Below are 19315 nucleotides of genomic sequence, written 5' to 3'. Positions count from 1 at the left end.
CAGATAAACTCAGTAGCAGTGAGGAGCTAACTGCCGGCAACGCTGAGCCGGAAATGGGAGGGGCCGGAGCGTGATCTGCGTGATCCGCGTCATAATGCTGACCAATCAGAGCAGACTGGGCTTTTCGGGAGGGGGGCCTTAAAGAGACAGGAGCTAAAACCGATTGATTCAGACAGAGGCTGAAAAGAGCTGCTCAGCTATAGGCAGTATGAGAAAAATAATGTGTTTTTTGAACATTAAAACATCTAAACCTATTGTAGTAGAGCCACAAAATACAATTATGAACCTGAAAAGGGGCATAATATGTCTCCTTTAAAGCTGCATTTGGTAACTTTTCTAAATGTTTGCTGAAACTTTCACTATATCCTGACAGTAGTACAGTAATCCGTGACAAAATCAAGTTCCTCTCGCTCGTTCTAGTGCTTCTAGACACAAGTTACTCTTTGAGGTTACCAAACAGCTTCAGTGGCATTACTACCATTCTCTAGTCCAAACTAATACGGATTGCATGCAGATTTGTGTTGTGTTGTTATTTTTGATAAAAGTTACCTACTGCAGCTTTAATATTGTTGTTATAATACACTTTTGTGTATTATGGTATAGTAGTATAATGGTTCTTTTGGTATATCATTTATACATACAGTATAGTGTATAAACAGTGGTTTCAGAATAAAAATACCATTCTCACCAATCAATATACACTCAATAACCCATAATGACAAAGTAAAAACATGTTTTTAAATTGTTTTGCAAATGTATTAAAAATCAAAAACTGAATTCTCTCATTTAAATATCCAGACTTTTGATTCAATACTTTGTAGAAGCCTCTTTGGCAGCAATTACATGGGAAATGGACTGTACTTATAGAGCACCTTTCAAACTACTCAAAGCACTTTACACTACATGTCACACTGACACACCTTCATACACCAATGACACAGCATCTTCAACCTCTTTACATCTTTAGGTCCTTATGAAGTTTGTTCTGCTTGATGAAAGTAATTTAATAAGAAATTAAGTGAGAGTTGGAACTTAATGTCTTTGATTTTACTGCTTGTGCAGACTTTACGGACACAATTTCGCTCTCTAACTATGTCCGTCTGTTGTTTGGTGCTGGGCAGGTAGTGTACTGTGGATTTTTTTTTAGCTTTTTCATTGAACTGCCTGCTGCTGCTACTGCTGAAAACCAGGGGATGAGAGCAGAGTTTGTGGGCCGTAGAGCCAAAACAAAGAGCTGAAAGATGCTAATATGCTCCTTAGGCCGGAGGGGAATTGCAGTGCTGGGTAAGAATTCTCTGTGGTTTTGTAGAGCAGAATAAGCAGAATCTTTTCACAGAAGACAGTGATCTGAGCCATTGTTCATTTTTATTTAAAGTTGCACTAACTTCGCTAAAAGTTGCATCTTGATCAACTTTTAGCGAAGGTGAGCTTTTGTACCTGACATTGCTGTTGTAGATGTTGAAGGTGAGGCAGACGATTCCCAGCAGGATTCCCAACCCAGCAAAGACAGACACAGACACAAAGAGCTTTTGGGAAAGGTAGCGAAATTCCTCGATAACTACTGTCTGGTCTGCTGGGGGTCCTGAGCCTGAAAAAACATAGAGATGATGGAAAGGATGAGGAGAACAGAAGAGATCGAGAAAAACTAGTGAATTAGTGGTGCAGGAAAACTAAATGCACCCTCAGTGTTTCCTCTGACTGCTGGTATATCAGTGCAGAGTCTAGCTATGCCCCAGCCTCCAATGTCCCACTGATGTTTGTAGTGAAGCACGCACATTCACTTAGTGTGGTACACAGACACAGCTCAGGACTGAGAAAAAAAACGCTTTTCACTTCTTGGTTCATTTCATATATTGACCTCTACTTTGCATTATTCATGAGCCATTTGCCAATTTTACAAAGCAACATTGGTATGATGAAGTGCATGGTCTGTTCAATGTGATGGAGGAGGCTTAGCCAAATGAGGCTGTGCAAAAACAAGACAAATGCACACCGACATGTCTTGCAAATAAGTGTAAAATGTAATTATCAGCTGTGATATAAATCTATAGATTGTTTCACCTGAAAGAATTTATTAAAACACCAGGCGACTATTTCTACAAGCAAACACGACAATGAAGTGTTATTTTGAGGTTGAGGCCATGATCTGATGAACAGTGAATTGTGATAAGATCTGATCGATAGTTTGCACCTGTGAACAACTGAGTCCAAGTTAGAGATTAAAGATAAGAAAAGGGACTGGCTGCACAATACACCTTAGATGTTTGGACCTCGTCACTCCCTGAAGCAAGCAAGAGATTGGGGAGTGAGCTGCAGCACAAATCTGAATGCAATCCGTCTTAGTTTGGACTAGAGGATGGTACTAATGGTAATCTCAGGGAATAATTTATGTTGACTAGCAGTTTAGTTATAACAATTTGGCTAAGTAGCTAACAACTATTCATAAAACTAACACATTTGTTGTCTAACCTCCTTCACTTATTGAGAATAAACTGGACTGGGCCAAAAACACTCCCTCTACAGGAAGGGACAGAGCCATCTCTGTTTTCTGAGGAGGCTGAGGTTCAGTGGTGGCCAGTGCCATCCTGTTTGCTTTTGTGTGCTGGTGCAGCAGGTTGAGGATTGCGGATGCTAAAGAACTCAACAAACTTATCCGCAAGGCCAGTGACATTGTGGGGGTGGAGCTAGACTCTTTGATGGCGGCGACAGAAAGGAAGATGCTGTCCAAGCTACATGTCATCTTGGACAATGTCTCCCACACACTTCACTGAGGGCCAATAAATGTATGCTAATGAACTTACCTGTTGTGCTGTATTGTGAGCTGAAGGAACCCACAGTAGTAGGGTTACTAATAGGGCAATACTATGGTTTATTCTGTCACTAATATTGCTCAACATTTTCTCAACATTAATAGTACTCATTATTACTATTTATTCATCACACTGTCTGTCATATACTGTAGCATACATATATTTATGGTAAATGGTAAATGGACCTGTACTTGTATAGCGCCTTTTTAGTCTTCCAACCACCCGCTGCTTTTACACCACGTGCCACATTCACCCTTTCACACACATTCACACAGTGATGGCAAAGTCCATTGAACAAAAACTAACATTAAACTAACACACTTACACTTGGAGCCAAGACCATCTAGTGTGTATGATACATATAGCTGTATTTCAAAGGGTGCATTGGATGTGAGAGTAGCTGCTGACTGGAGTAACTCTCAGTTTAACTTCATTTCTAATGAAACAACAATCTCGTCTGACACTGAGCATAAATATAATAAAAACAACCCACCCCTCAGCACGCAGCATCAATTAGTCTGCTGTAACAGCTTTACAAATATATCCCTGCCCAAAGCAATTAAGGCAAATAACAGCTAGTATATGCCAGTGAGTCTAAATGCATGCTAAATATAAATATACCAGTCATGGCTGTTATGACAAAGCATATAATGTAGAGAAAGAAAAAGCCTTAAGCCACTTAAGGTTTGAACTGGTGCTTCTGATATCTAACAGTGTTTGACCAACAAATAATAATAATATAACAATGGTTTGTGTAATCATTTGTTTTTCTCTTTGCCTCTGACAATTGTAAATTTCAGAAACTGCCCAATTTTGAAGTTGTTGTGCAACCGGAGCCCACAAAATTATGATGATGATTATGATATTGCCGCACCCCGCCTCCTCCGGTGCAGAATTGTGACATCTGTCTCACTTCAATGACATGAAAGTCGGATAAAATGTGACATGACCGTTCAGACTGTGGCCGCTTTGAAAAAACATCAGATATGTATCCGATTTAGGACCACATAAGAAAGTGGCCCGGATCGGATTTGAAAAAATTGGATTTGTCCGCTTCAGACTCACGATATGGGTCACATATGGGCAAAAAAGTCGGATTTGGGCCACAGTCTGAACTTAGTCTCTATAGTCATTTTACACATATTGGTGGTCGTTGGTTTCTCTTTAGGGTCATTTTGCATCTCTTGGTGGTTGTTCTGTGTCTCTTCAGGGTAATTTTGCATCTCTTGATGGTTGTTCTGTGTCTCTTTGTGGCCATTTTACGTTTTTTTCTGATCATTTTGCATCACCCCTCTAAGGGGGCCTTCTACCTTTTTTTTTAGGACCAAAGCCTGTGCCAGGTGGGAGAACATGTAGGGATTTGTGCTGCAGGGTGATATTAGCCAATTGCAAAGTAAATTTACAACATTGTGGAACATGTCACACAGGTGTTTACAAGACTTTTTAAGGTCCACATAATTAGGCATGTAGCTCCAGTGACGCAACTGACGATAATGTACCTGAGTAGGAAGTGTAAAAACCTAATACACTTATAAATAATAAATAATAAATAAATGTAACCAGAAAAATTATTTTGTGTGCAACTAGACGTGCCTTACCCTGCTTTGTTGAGCTGCTTATCCACAAAACTATTCAAATGCCAAGTCATGTGACACCTAAAACATTGAAAATGAAAAACAAATCAAATGAACTTGGCTGCCCTGGCTTTATTCATCCACTGAAGGGACAATCTCTGTGGTTCAGCAGTCAATTACTTTTTTAATATTATCTTATTAAGCCAAGACTGCAGCTCCTGGAGGTCTGGATATTTTTACACCTCAACAATGACCTTCTCTCTCATCCACCGTGTGGATCTTACATTAAGGCTAAGTGCAGCAGCTGTTTTGACACACGAGCCACTAATGCTACAAAACGTCACATTACATACAGTTTATTTAAATGGATCCAAAGGTGTTGGAATATTTCAGTCTGGACCAGAGTGATGGACTGACTCACCAACAGATAGACATCAACGCCCCTGGAGGAATGTAACTCAAACCCCAAAATGCAAACAAAAATTCCAAGTCTTTACCAGGACGTGATGTCCACTCTTATGCATGAAAGTAAGATATGCCCTGACCTCCACTCCATGGCTTTTTGCTTTGATACATTAAGGACACACTACTGCTATGACACTAAATGTTGGTAGATAGATAAATAGATCTATCTATCTATGACACTAAATGTTGGTACAGCAGTCCTTAGTCCAATGTATTACAAATGTGTTGGTTGACACAATATACTGGTGATTTTGATATTCCAAGAGCATTGGTAGCCCTCATGGTGGTATTACAGTATTGGTGGTATTTAATCACTCTTAAAGTAATTGTCGAATAACTCAAAAGGGCCACTACAACCTTGGATGTGAGACTGTCTAGTCATAAAGTTTAGCAGACCTTGAGCAGACTAGATTAGAGGGACTAAATTTGTGTTTAGAGAAGAAGACAGGATAGCTAAGAGGAACCATAAACACCCCTTTTTATGACCTTGTTTTTATTGCAGCTTTGCTTTACCTATACTGTAACAAATTGCTGTAATTTCTACAGTAAAATTTTACAGTAACTTCTTGTTCTGTCATTTTACAAAGTATAACTGTACACCGCAATGCATCATGGGTCCAAGATAATTACAGTAGCTGACAGCATTTTCCCACAGTAACATATTGTAAAATGACAGGCGACTTGTATTCTGACTGTAGATGATGCGTATTACAGTTAAATACTGTTGATATCGGATTGCATTAAATTGAAAGAGGAGCACGTGCACAGTTGATGTCGGAAGCAGAGGAGCAACGGTGTTCAAACACCGGCCACAAAGTCAGCTCTGTGGTGAGAACAATGTTTTATTTGTGTTATTGACTGTAATTACCCATTATTTTAGCGAAGCCGTGTTTTGAATCCGAACTGTTAGAAAGATTCAGTCTGTACCGTTTTGTTTTAGCAAATATTAACGTTAGCTAATTCAGCTAAAGCTAAAGCTAGCTAGCGTAACATGCATTAGTTACAACTAACGTTACAATACAATAGTTTGAAAAAATTCCTAATGGACCGAAAGCACATTGTCCTATGTGCCGTTATCCACTGCTCCGAAGGTCCATTGCTCCGAAAATACACACTCGGAGTTCAGTGCCTGCCGGCTACTTTCCAGACTCCGCTAACATAATGCTCAATTTAACAGATAACTTATATATCAAAACGTAAATCATAACGTATGACTTTGTATGACTCATAAAGAAAGAGTTTTAATTTCGGCTGAATTTTAACTTTACCAGCTCTTCTGTGAACTAATGTTAAGTTAAATAAACTTCAGTGTAACTTAACATAACGTTAATGTTTGAGGTTTGTGAAACATGGTGCCGAATTTATCATAAGAACTGTGTAAATTGTGAAAAGTCTGTTTGATAAGTTAATTTTCATTTTTAATGACTGATGAAGAGGCAAATAAAGTATTAAACTGTTTCCTACTGTCGGAGGAAAACCTCCATTAACGTTGACACATTTTGCATCATTTAGCTAACGTTACAGGTGCAGAGGAAAGCACCACCGCTGAAGGGACAGTGATCATCACCAACACACATCGGTGAAGACGATTTTCAGGTAAAAACATTTGGGCATTTATGTGATTGTGTCTGACTGTGTAATCATTTTCTGTGGCATTTGACAGATTTGGGATTAAGCATGAGCTCTAGGCTAATTTATCAGCTTAGTTAGTTCAAGTAAACTACTTTTGATAGCCTTGCTGCACTCTGCAGAACAGTTGGGGTGTGGGTAGTAGTTTTGGTGCCTAACCCTAACCAAGTAGTTTCTGGCAGTATGTTATGATGACTTTGGCTCTTACAGGTATGATCTTGTTACCCTCAACTGTTGAGCTAAGGGCAATGACTATGTCAATTTTGAATGTATTTTTTCTTCTTCTTTTAGGTGTTAGCAAGAGCAGCTGACATCAAAAGAACACTACTGCTTCCTGACTCTCCGAGACTAATTGTCTTAGGTAGTGTATACAGTTTGTTTTTTAAAATCTGTTGTAAAGCATTGCAAAGACTGAGAATATATGAAGGACACGTATTAGTTTAACAGTTTAACATGTGGATATGTTTATGTGGAAGGCAACAGATAAAATATTTACATATAAACCATATGTTTATTTATGTTTAGGTGAAGTGCTCACAGCAACTCAATGGATGCTGAGCATTGAGGGTCAGGTGGTTGTGCCTCCACATCCCAACTTTGTGGCTGGAATGGCAGCATTCTTTTCAAGCTATTACAACTTGAATCTGGTGTACAAGGAGCAAGCAGTCGGGAAATCTCCAACCAGAGTACCTGCTGCCTGAGGCTATGTTGATGCAATTATATTACTACTGGTCAGTAACTCATACAATCTTTTGACAAGAACTCCAAACTATCCCTTTAACCGTTATGACATTTCCACTGTATTAGTCATTGCATTGTAGAGCCACTTCCTGGTTCCTGCTCACTAGATAGGGATCTAGTGCGCACAAGATAGTATCTAGTGCTCACAAGATAGTATCTAGTGCGCACTAGAAACGTTTCATTTTTTTTTTTTCCCCCATGTCCCTTTAGGGGCTCCGTACAAAACACAGTTGATGAAGACAAACTATCCAGGCCAGATTGCAAAACACGCCCTTACTAACTTTTGGCTAATTCACAGCCTCACCCAACCATGGTAAAATTATTACACCAGTTCATCTGTGGAGGAATACATTGTGAGTGGAGACAAATTCCTATAGGTCCTGACTCTTCGGACCTCAAAATCATTTCCCAGGACCTTTCCAGGAGATTTTCTTGACTATATAGGACAGCACTTGCTCCTAGATTGTTACACCATTTACCGGTAGGCTTTGTATTGACTCCTTTTTTAATAATGTAGGGTTCACGATGAAGTGTATCAGGTTCATTACAGGTGGTGTTTATCGGACACTCTCCAACGGGCTGTTCGCCACAGCTGAAGTGTTTATTGCACAAACAAGTAACATCACTGAACTTGTATTTAACCACCACCACAATGTGACACTAAACAGGCTGTCTGCATGTAGATATGACCACTTACAGCATTTCCAATGAACTTCTCTGAGAATTCCGCTTATGGCTCTGGAAAAAATAGACCAGGTGTTAAATGGTAACTTCGAAGTTATTTATTTTACAGAAATTAGAGATCTTACATAAAATGAAAAAGGTAAGGCAAAGCCACAAAGGAAACAGGGCAGATTAGTGCTGTTTAAATCAAAGAAATAAATAAAAGCCTCACTAAAAACTAACACTAACCAAAGTGAAAGCCAGCCAAAACAACACACCTACACTAGTATATCTAGTTTAAAGGAGCATTTCACCCGTGGAAACATTAATATTTATTGAAATCGGGTTATATATTTAGTCGAAATGTAACATACATTTTGAATTTGGTGCCTATTTGACCGAGAAAAGACAGAAAGTGACTTTAGGGCGAATTTGTATTAAAGACAACAACTCCCACAATGCACAGCTCCACAAGCCGCTCCCACTAACACTATCAAGGACTACAACAACGTGAATGTAAACCATTTATTTACAGAAATATATCAACAACAACAAAAATAAATATGTTAACAATGACAGTTATAGTTCCTCCTGAGCGTCCTCAACTTCTTGGTGCCGCAGTACTGGCCATCTGGAGCTGGATATTTCTGTCGGATAGCCTGCACCACATAAGCGGGTAAAACGACACGATGGCCTCGATCCCAATCTCTCGCCTTGCAGGACCCATTGCAGAAAGGCTGTTAGGCGATATTGTCTACAAGACATTGAGCACACAGTTAGAGATGCATGGTCTTTGTGTTTAGCATGCCACAGTAGTTAGCAATGCAACTGCAAGCTGTTTGTGCAGTAAAGAAGCTAATGTTAGTTCAGTTGGCTGACGTTACGTATTAACCGGGAATAACTTTGTGATAATACTTGAACAAATTGTGTGCATACATGCCACGTTGTTATAAGACAGAAAATAGAAACACTCACTTTACAGTCAGACGTCCGTGTGTCCATAGGCGCACAGCGAGAGCACAGGCACCAGCAGTCCGCCCGAGCTCGAGCCAGTCCGGGCTCCTCGTCCGCGACAGGCAGGTCCTCTGCCTTGAAGGCAGAAGCCTCAGCCGCCTCCTGTTCGGCCTCAGTAGCTCTTCGCTATATTGCGGCTAATAAAGGTAGCCACGAACATCTGATTCGACCATCATACTTTCGAAATTTCTTCCATATTACATTGATTACCATAGTCGTAACGTCTGGCCCGACAGCGCCTCTGCTTAGCTTCCAAACAAGATGGCGGTTATATTTTTTAGTTTCTGCAAGTGAAGTCCCACCCACTGATCTGTAATAGGTCTGTAGTGTGAGTAAGAAAAAAAATGAGGAAGTAGTGTTTGTAGTCTCACCCCCTCTACAGAGATATGAGACTTCCTGCTTCCAATGACGCACAATGACGGTTTTTACATCATTGGAAGCAGGAAGTGCAACACTAAAATCCGTATTTCTCCCCTCTCAGGGAAAGTGACGGAATGATGCACGACCATTCAAAAATATGACTGGGGTTCTAATGAATCAAAGCTTAATGCAAATGAGTGAAGTGTCCCTTTAACACCCTGCACCTAGGTGTAGTAACGTCTAACTAGCTCAGGCTGAGCAAACTGGTCAGAGGACGGACAACTGGTCAGAGGTGGCTGTGGCTCAGAGGCAGAGCGGGTCGTCCACTAATCGGAAGGTTGTTGGTTCAATCCCCGGCTCCTCCCGCCACATTGAACAATTGAGCAAGATACTGAACGTGATGACGTGCATTGGTGCTTGAACGTGTATGAATGAGTTAGTTTCTGTTTGATGGACTTTGCCATCACTGTGTGAATGTGGCATGCAGTGTAAAAGCGCTTTGAGTGGTCGGAAGACTAGAAAGGCGCTATACAAGTACAGGTCCATTTACAACAGAGGTTCTTGTTTGTTCACGACTCAGTTTTAATTAATACGACGTCTTTCAGCTACAGCACACTCTGAGAAGTCTCTTGTTGCTGTATGCATTTAAGGGTCAGACAGACGGCAATGACATGTCCAGGTTTGTGGCAGAAAAACACTCTCTTTCTTCTTTCTTTGGACTCAGCATCTTTGGCAGACTAGTTTGAACATAACAAGGTTTCTCAGCAGAGGCTGATGGAAAGACAGTCTTGTAAGTTAGCACATACTCATCGGCTAACACAGCTTGGTCTGAGCAGGCTCTTATGGGCTTTGACCAGGTGTGTCGTCATGATCAATGGTCAATAGGCTCTTGAGATTGTGGTAGTAGGGACTGTGGTGGACATGCCTCCTGTGATACCTCATCATGACTGGAGTTCCAGAGTGAGTGCTGCTCCAATCATGGTCCATGGACTCTTGAGAAGGTGGTAGTAGGGACTGTGGGGGATCCGCTTTTTCTGTAGCAGTAATCGCGCACCATGGACCACAGAATTCAATTTACATGCTAGAAAACACTAGAACAGTGCTCAGCTCAGTGGGTGGAGCTGGCGGCCCGTGTGCCGAGGCTGAGTCCTTGCTTCAGCAGCCCAGGGTTCGAATCCGACCTGCAGCCCTTTACTGCGTGTCATCCCCTCTCTCTCTCTGCCCCCTTCCTGTCTGCCTTCAGCTGTCCTATCAAATAAAGGCAATAAAAGCCCCAAAAAATACTTACTACAGTAGATGTTTTGTCTGAAGCGAAGTGGAAGAATGAGTAGTTGAGGAAGAGAGACCAGAAACTAGTGCTAGTGCTTCTATCGGACATAGAAATGCTGCAGAGTCTCACTTGGTAACTTTAACTAAAAATGTTAAAGACAACTTCACCGTGCCTCCAGCTATTGTTAAAGGTGAGTGGATTTGAGTGCTAAACAAATATATCATTATCAATGGTTTTCAGATAGTGTGGGAATCGAATGCATGCATGGAGATGGATAGATGCAATCCACTCCCAGTACAAATATTTCCGAAAATATCTGTCCCACCTCAGTCACTTTTACATACCATCTAGTTTGCCTGGTTTGGTAATTAGTACAGATGTTGGGTTGAAACATGGTAAGGTTAATTGTATTATGTTTGCATTGAGTTACATTAGATCTTGAAGGAAGCTTCAGGAACAATTTGGGTTTTTCACATCTTTCCTCTAGATTGTGATTTGGAGATTTGTTGTTTTGAACAGTTTGGGATCTAGTTTATTTTTTAAAATAAGTTTTTTCCACTGTTGACTTATACAAGTTATATATTGGGTATTAGATGAATGTATGCAATAGGTTAATTGCTTCCTGGGGTAGGAGGAGCTACAGGATATATAAGCAGTAGATGAGGGTTCTCCAAGGGGCTACCTTTTGAGGATGTTGGTGAGCAGGCCACAGGGATTGTTGGCTGCCAGGGGCCCAAGCTTAAAAGGGGTATACCCCAGAGCAGAGTTGATTTTTCTTTTTGATACCTCTAGTTAGCTTTTTCCCCAAGTTGTTTTCCATTTGTTTTTTCATTTTTATTTAGTTTGTTTTTTTCTCCGGTTTGGGCCAAGCCGATCCTCACTGTAAATATGCTGCATTGATCCACTGCTGAACAAATTTGGACTGACTGAACAATTTCAAGATCCCTTCTTTCCTGCCTTCCCTACTTTACAATATTGTATTATGATATTGTATGTAAATGGTAAATGGACCTGTATTATAGCGCCTTTCTAGTCTTCCGACTACTCAAAGTGCTCTTACGTTACATGCCACATTTTTCCTTTCACACACATTCACACACCAATGCACAGCATCAAGGATACTTCTACACGTGGCGGGAGGAGCCGGGGATCGAACCAACAACCTTCTTTTTAGTGGACAACCTGCTCTGCCTCTGAGCCACAGCAGCACCATCGATTCTCAAACCTACTATAATGATTTTTGTGTTTAAGCCCCAACTGCTAGATAGCAGTGTTGTAAATGGAAACTGAGGGCTATAATGTTGGATGTTACAGTGACTATAATAAATACAAATACAGATCCTACTGTCCTGGTTGCATAATAAAGTTAACTTTTTTCAGTCAGATTTTATGCCGGCGGTGGTGTGTTCTTTATACAATGACAGTTTTCGCCTTACTTGCAGCATCGCAAATTATCGCAATATATTGAATGGTAACCCCTACATCATGAAATGTATCCTATCGCCACATACTTGCGCATGTAATTTCTTACATGCACTTCTTAGACCTGTTCATAGCTGTGTGAAACAATTTCAGTATAATTTATTTCTTGGTGTAATTATTTATTTCTACAATATGCCTCTACTCCCTTCTGTGACCTGTGCAATATTATAAGTTAACTTAAAATCACATCTGTATAAAGATACTGTATATAGTTTGTACATACAACCCAAATTAATTTTTTTCTTGATATCTTGTATTTTTTTTAATTTTATTTTGTTATTTAATGTAATTTCTTTTTTTTCTCATCTGCTGTGTTACACATCTGTAGGTGCTGTAACAAGTGAATTTCCCCAGTGTTGGATCAATCAAGTATCTTATTCTTGCCAATACACAGCCCTAGTAAATGGCCAACAACCTCATATAGCCACTATTTATAAACTCAGTAATACTGATTGGCAGACAAAGAGATTCTCACAGGTCAGACACGCTACCACACTCAGCATGGAGCTGCACTACAGAAAGCTCTAAACAGAGAGAAATAAAGGGAGTTGCGGGTATGGAAAAAAATATAATGTGATCTGTAAACTGGCAGGTTTTAAGGTTACAGACAATGTTATTTTGCAAGTAGTTTAAACTCGTCTTGTTGTGAATCTTTGGTCTAAATCCGCCTTAAACATAATGCCCCCCAAGAACACCTCAACTCCAAAATATTGGAAATTCATTCTCTGAACGCCCCCATTGAGAAATCCTTATCTACGCTAACCTCTTTAGCAGCCACCACTGTTTCTTCTCACTTGTCTTCTCTTGTAGTTTGGCCATAAACATATAGATTGACGCCCTAGTACTGCCAAGATGGATTCTTACATGACCTTGTGATCTGCACATGCAGATTCAGTGGCCAGTAGTTTCTTCCAACTTCCTACATTTTGGTTTTAATCTGTATTTTTTGGGCTTTATTGATAAAAACAACCTAAATGATGTCTGATTGGATTTTACTTTTAAGGGCTAAGCCACAACTGTTCAAATCGACTGGATCAGGAGATTCTGACTATTATAACAGCTGCACATATAGATGCTGCGGCATGCAAGCAAGCTTATTCAAATTTCTCTGTTTTTATTTTAACCTGTTTTTTTAACTTTATTGCTGAAACATGTAATACCTCAGTGTTGTCTACTAGACTTTTTAGAACCCTAGGCAGTTACTTGTGCGCCTTGGCATGATTGAATGAGATGTTAATAGCAGCCACGTTGCCATGGAGTCTTAAGGTCAGAATAGTAACAGGAGCTTCTTTTGCCTCACAAATGTGTTGCTATGGAGGCTGCTGGTTTGTATGCAGTTGAGGATCTTATGTGTCAAACTTCAGAGACTGATGCAGAGGATGACTTTGAGACTCTTACTTCAAAAGCTTAGTGTTTGTTATTCAGACAGCAGATATTTTTGATTCATGTCATGTTCAGGGAACACAGCACAAAAAACTGTGAGATAGATGGAGGCAATAGCAGGAAAATAAATCTATGAAAACAACACAAAATAGATAAAAATTATCTTTTATTATCATAAAGCTGAGCAGATCTGGAGAGACTTACTGTTGTCTAGCATGAATACCTTAAAGGGGACCAGAATATGCAGCATAAGAACACTCATTGTACAAAAGAGTAAGTACAGGGATTACACTCACTTCGGGCAATCAAGAATTGTAGTGAGTAAATTCAAATTCACCTTGGGGCACCACCCTGTAATGGGCGTGAGGTTAGACCCAAGAACAGCGCAGGCTGAGACCAGTGTTGGAAAAGTTCAACAGTTTATTGACCAAACGGGGTCGTAATATCCACAGCAGGTACACAGGAGGTACACAGGAATAGTCCACAACCTGAGCTAGCCAAAAGAGTCTGACTTTCAAGCAGAGACCTCCGGGGAGGGAATCCAAGCAAACTGGAGACAGACAAGGGGCGAGCAGGCAGAGGGGTCAGGGACAGAAGGCTGTTCAGGTTACCTGGGCAGGGACGGCGAGGATGCGTCAGGGACAAGCAGGAGCTTTGCATGCTGCTAAAGACAATCTGGCAGGGACTGAGTGGAAAGAGTGAGTTTAAATCAGGTGAGGGAACACAGGTGAAGGTGGTTGCACTGATGAGGTGAGAGTGGAACGTCGGGTGAATCTTCATGGACCGGGGAAGCCGAAGATGTACCGACTCTGGGTTGATGATGCGAGCAATGGGAAAGGGCCCAACAAACCTGGGAGCGAGCTTGCGGTTCTCCACCTTTAGGGGCAGCCTCCCTCTCTTGGTTGGCAAATAGTGGAGGCTGATACCCATAGGCACACTGGAAGGGTGAACGTCCAGTAGAAGAGCAGGTGAGGGTGTTGTGGGCATATTCTACCCAGACCAGTTGTTCAGACCAGGAAGCAGGGTTGTGGTTGATCAAGCAGCGAAGAGTGGTCCAGGTCCTGGTTCATTCTCTCAGTCTGCCCATTGGACTGGGTGTGGAAGCCAGAAGACAGACTGACAGAGGCCCCAACTAGACTGCAAAACTCCTTCCAGAACATGGATGTGAATTGGGGCCTCCGGTCAGAGACAATGTCAGTGGGCAGTCTATGGAGACGAAAGATGTTCTGGAGAACCAGTTCAGCTGTGTCTTTGGTAGAGGGAAGCTTGGGAAGGGGAATGAAGTGGACCATCTTGCTAAAACGGTCGACAACTGTGAGGATGGCAGTGTGGCCTTTGGATGTAGGTAGAGCAGTTACAAAGTCCAGGGAGATGTGTGACCATGGGCGATGAGGAACAGGCAATGGGTGCAGGAAGCCGGCTGGTGGATAACGAGAGGTCTTGTTCTGGTTGCACACAGGACAGGCGTTTGCATAGCCTCGGACATCCTCCTCCATTGATGACCACCAGAATTGTGCTGCAGGAAGTCTCGGGTCCACTGAATGCCAGGGTGGCAGGTGAGCCGGGAGCATGCCCCCACTGGAGCACATCGGAGCGGAGGTGAGCCGGAATAAACAAACAGTCAGGGGGACAGGAACTAGGACCAGGCTGGTCCTCAGTGGCAGCCCACACCCTCTCCTCTATCTCCCAAGTGACAGAGGCAACGAGACAGGAGGCTGGGACGATGATGGAGGGCTCAACCGTTTTATCAGGACACTCAGGAAACTGCCAGGAAAGTGCATCTGGTTTGATGTTACGAGACCCGGGTCGATAGGACAGTGTGAAGTTGAACCTGTCAAAGAACAGTGACCAGCAGGCCTGTCTGGAATTCAGTCTCTTGGCAGATCGAATATATTCCAGGTTGCGATGATCAGTCCACACAATGAATGGCACTTTGGCTTCCTCTAGCCAGTGGCGCCACTCCTCCAAGGCCAGTTTCACCACCAGAAGCTCCCTGTTACCAATATCGTAGTTCCTTTCCGTGGGAGTTAGGCAGCAAGAGAAAAAGGCGCAGGGGTGGACCTTCTGGTCGACGGTGGATCGCTGAGACAGAACTGCCCCCACCCCCACGCTGGATGCGTCCACCTCCACAATGAACTGGCGCTCAGGGTCGGGGATCTGGAGGATGGGAGCAGTGGAGAAGCAAGTCTTGAGGGTGTCGAAGGTACCTTGTGCCTCGTCAGTCCAGCGGAAGGATGTCTTGGATGAGGTGAGGGGAGAGGCAATGGAGCTGAAACCTCTGATGAAACGCCAGTAGAAATTGGCAAACGCCAGGAAACGCTGCAGTTGCTTGGAGCTTGGAGAACACTGTTGCCCCCTGGAGCATAAAAGGCTGTGGAGGAGTGGGAGGGGATAGCGGTTCTTAACTGTAATATCATTAAGTCCATGATAGTCTATACAGGGCCGCAGAGAGTTGTCCTTCTTATCCACAAAGAAAAAACCTGTACCAGCAGGTGAAGAGGAAGGACGGATGATCCCTGCCGCTACAGAGTCTTGTATGTACTCCTCCATGGCCTTTCTCTCAGGGGCAGAGAGTATAAGCGTCCTTTGGGAGGCGAAGTGCCCGGGAGTAGGTCTATGGCACAGTCATAGGGGCGGTGAGGTGGCAGAGAGGTGGCCTTCGCTTTGTTGAACACCTCTTTCAGGTCATGATAAACTGCTGGAACTCAGGTGAGATCTGGGGCTGGAGCAGGAACAGGAGAAGCAGGTGACAGCGATGGTGTCCTGAGGCAGGTCCCCTGGCAGGTCTCTCCCCACTCCTGGACGGAACAGGTAGTCCAATCAGTGTTGGGGTTGTGCCTGCGAAGCCAGGGGTACCCCAGGATTACAGGCTGGCTTGGTGTAGACAGGAGCAGGAACTGGATGGTCTCACTGTGGCCCCCCGGCAGGAGCATGCGCACAGGGTTGGTTTGTGATGTAACCCTCCCCAGCACATGTCCATCCAGGGCGCTGGCTGAGATGGGCAATGACAGTTTCTCTGGGTCCAAGCCGGAGAGCGAGGGCCTGGTCCATAATGCTCTTGTCGGCCCCTGAATCGATAAGGACAGCGATGGATTGGGAGCCAGAAGGCAGCAGGAACTCACCGGTGAGGCTGGGTCTTTTAGGGGAAGCAGGACCAATGATGGAGCTCACCAGTATGCCTCCGTTCACTGGTGAGTTCTGGCTTTTACTGGACACCGGCTGACAAAGTGTCCTGGCTGGCCGCAGTACAAAGGTTCAGTCTCTGCCTTCTCTCCCTCTCTTCAAGTGAGAGGCGGGTGTGACCCAGCTGCATAGGCTCAGGATCTTCCACACTTAGAGGAGCGGTTGAGGCTAACGAGGAGGAGGCAGGAGTTACTGGAGACTTGAAGTAAGGGGAACTGTGTGGCCGGGCAGAATGTGAGCGTCTCCTGCGTGCCTGGATGCGCAGGTCGAGATGGGTGGCGAGCTCAATTAGACCCTCCAGTGTAGACGGCAGTTCATAAGTTACGAGTTCATCTTTAATGTACCCAGCCAGCCCCCGCATAAAGACATCACGGAGAGCGGCCGGGTTCCAGTCACACATGGGGGCCTTGGTGCGGAAGTCTATGGCATAGTCCGTGACTGAGCGGCTCCCCTGGACCAGATCCAACAACTCTCGTCCAGCGTCGCCCCCCAGAGGTCCAGTACCAAAGACCCTCCTGAGCTTGTTGGCAAAGGACTGGAAAGAGTGGCAGGCAGGGGTCCCCCTCTGCCACTCAGCTGTGTCCCAAAGACGCGCCCGCACAGTGAGATGGTTAATAGTATAAGCCACCCTGGCTTCCTCGGAGGAAAAGGTGAGCGGTTGCAGAGAAAGGCGTTACAGGTGACAGGATCGCCATCATAACGCTCAGGTGCTCCCACATTAGGCTCACAGGGCAAAGGGAGAGGAGCACCAACTCCTGCTGAGACAGGTGGCGGAGCAGCAGCGCTTGCCGAAGCCGGTGATGAAGATCTGGCCCCCAGCGAAGCAGGTGATAGCTCCAGAGACAGGGTGCGGGCATGGATGCTCGCCATTTCATGCCACACTTGTGCCAGGCCCTGCTGATTCTCTGCTGAGGCAGCCGCAGAGGCAGAAACTAGCTGATTTAACATGTCCTCCATCCGAGATATCCTGTCGTCAATCTGAGCTGGGTCCATTTCTGGCCAGATTGTACTGTAATGGGCGTGAGGTTGGACCCAAGAACAGCACAGACTGAGACCAGCGTTGGAAAAGTTCAACAGTTTATTGACCAAACAGGGTCGTAATATCCACAGCAGGTACACAGGAATAGTCCACAACCTGAGCTAGCCAAAACAGTCCGACTTTCAAGCAGAGACCTCCGGAGAGGGAATCCAAGCAAACTGGAGACAGACAAGGGGCGAGCAGGCAGAGGGGTCAGGGACAGAAGGCTGTTCAGGTTACCTGGGCAGGGACGACGAGGACGGGTCAGGGACAAGCAGGGTCGAAACCAAGGAAGCAACCCGGAAAATAACACGAGAGAGCTTTGCATGCTGCTAAAGACAATCTGGCAGAGACTGAGTGGAAAGAGTGGGTTTAAATCAGGTGAGGGAACACAGGTGAAGGTGGTTGCACTGATGAGGTGAGAGTGGCAGGCAGGTGATCAGGAAAAGTACCGGCAGAACTGGCAGTAGGATGGAAAGCCAGGAGCGGATCATGACACCACCCATAGGAAAGTGAAAAGGATAGCCAATTAATTAATTCAGTCTAATCTAGAGGCGATGTACCTTGCATTCACCGCTCTCTATCATCTGCCCACTAACTACACACACAGAAAGGAGCTGTTACTCTTATAACAGAGAATATGAAGGGATGTTCGAGATACATCTGCACTTCATCAACCTACCACAGCATGGTTTTGCTGGTTGCGAATAAAAAAACGTTTGATTGTAGCTTGGCTGTTTAAAAATCCAGGGTTTGTGCAGGATGTGCTGTGTCGTGTGATGCTTCATAAAAGAAAACTCTGCAGTCGCTCTTGTTTTGTTTCTATTGTTCCTGCATTAAAGCTGAAATAGGTGAAGAATCCACTGGGCCTGAATGAAAACAACCAATCAAAGCCAAGAAAGATATAACAACGCTTTGGGTTGGAAGCTTGAAGAGTTGATTGTTGAGTCTCATTTCGAGAAAGTCCTCAGTTCAACCTTGAAACAAAGAAATATCAATCTCCAGCTGCAGAGCTGCCAGCCTTATATTTCCCTATACACTTTTCCCTGTATAATGTCCATGTCCATGTTGTATCATTTAATTTACAATGCAGTTTAAAGGTAAAGAGTGGTAACCAGAAAGCACTTGTGGTTTGTTCTTTCACAAGTGAAGTTGTGATAAGTTAAAGATTACTACAGTTCTTTTATTTGGAAAAGGAAGTTTAAACTGTACTGAAATATGTAAATATGACTACCAACAGATCCTTTTACAGTGCTCTTTTGCTGTGAGATAAGCGCGGCTTAGGGTACAAAATAGGCAAGACCTCAACTCTCTAGTGAAGCGTCGCTGACAGACGCAGATGAGACGCGGGCAATGTGACCGCTCTAATCTGTTTAGATGGGCACTGAAATAACAATCAAGACGTTCCGCCACGCACTCACCATGAAGACGCAGGCGGTGTGCACAAGCTGTTGTTCGACCTAGTTTATATTAGTCAGACAGTCGCAGAAAAAAATGTCAAACTATTCAGGAGCAGTGCCTTGTCACTGGGACCAGTGTCAGGAGATTGCTGCAACTGGACCTTTTCTCTTGTAATGGAACACCGCTAACTGTACTAGCTGCCATTGGTTACATAGCGGTCCTATTAGCTGACCATAGCTAATAGTGGGAGCTCAAGGATGAGAGGAGGTTTTGCCAGGGAGCGGGGTCGGAATGAGCACCATAACTGAAACCCGGTGATCAG

The 19315-nt window shown here is 43.6% G+C and overlaps 1 protein-coding gene and 2 long non-coding RNA genes across 11 annotated transcripts in view; 1 reads left to right on the top strand and 2 right to left on the bottom strand.

The window, feature by feature from the left end:
• The window catches only part of gabbr1b (gamma-aminobutyric acid (GABA) B receptor, 1b), a 208046-nt gene that overhangs the window by 37022 nt on the left and 151709 nt on the right, over positions 1-19315 (bottom strand). For all 9 annotated transcript variants that reach the window (XM_051415258.1, XM_051415262.1, XM_051415260.1 and 6 more), the window contains one exon: positions 1438-1588. In XM_051415258.1, the coding sequence (XP_051271218.1) occupies positions 1438-1588 (151 nt within the window). The remainder of the gene's footprint in view (positions 1-1437; positions 1589-19315) is intronic.
• Positions 6389-7198, top strand: LOC127372061 (uncharacterized). Its single transcript, XR_007886515.1, has 3 exons — positions 6389-6445; positions 6770-6839; positions 7004-7198. It is a non-coding gene; the product is annotated as an uncharacterized LOC127372061 (long non-coding RNA).
• On the bottom strand, positions 8394-11624 carry LOC127372076 (uncharacterized). Its single transcript, XR_007886533.1, has 2 exons — positions 8858-11624; positions 8394-8636 (listed from the first exon to the last, which is right to left on the bottom strand). It is a non-coding gene; the product is annotated as an uncharacterized LOC127372076 (long non-coding RNA).

This window comes from Dicentrarchus labrax, unplaced genomic scaffold (assembly GCF_905237075.1).
Source record: "Dicentrarchus labrax unplaced genomic scaffold, dlabrax2021, whole genome shotgun sequence".
In the NCBI taxonomy this organism is placed as follows: domain Eukaryota; kingdom Metazoa; phylum Chordata; class Actinopteri; family Moronidae; genus Dicentrarchus; species Dicentrarchus labrax.
The sequence above is the reverse complement of the archived record's forward strand: the minus strand, read 5'-3'. Positions and strand labels throughout refer to the sequence as shown.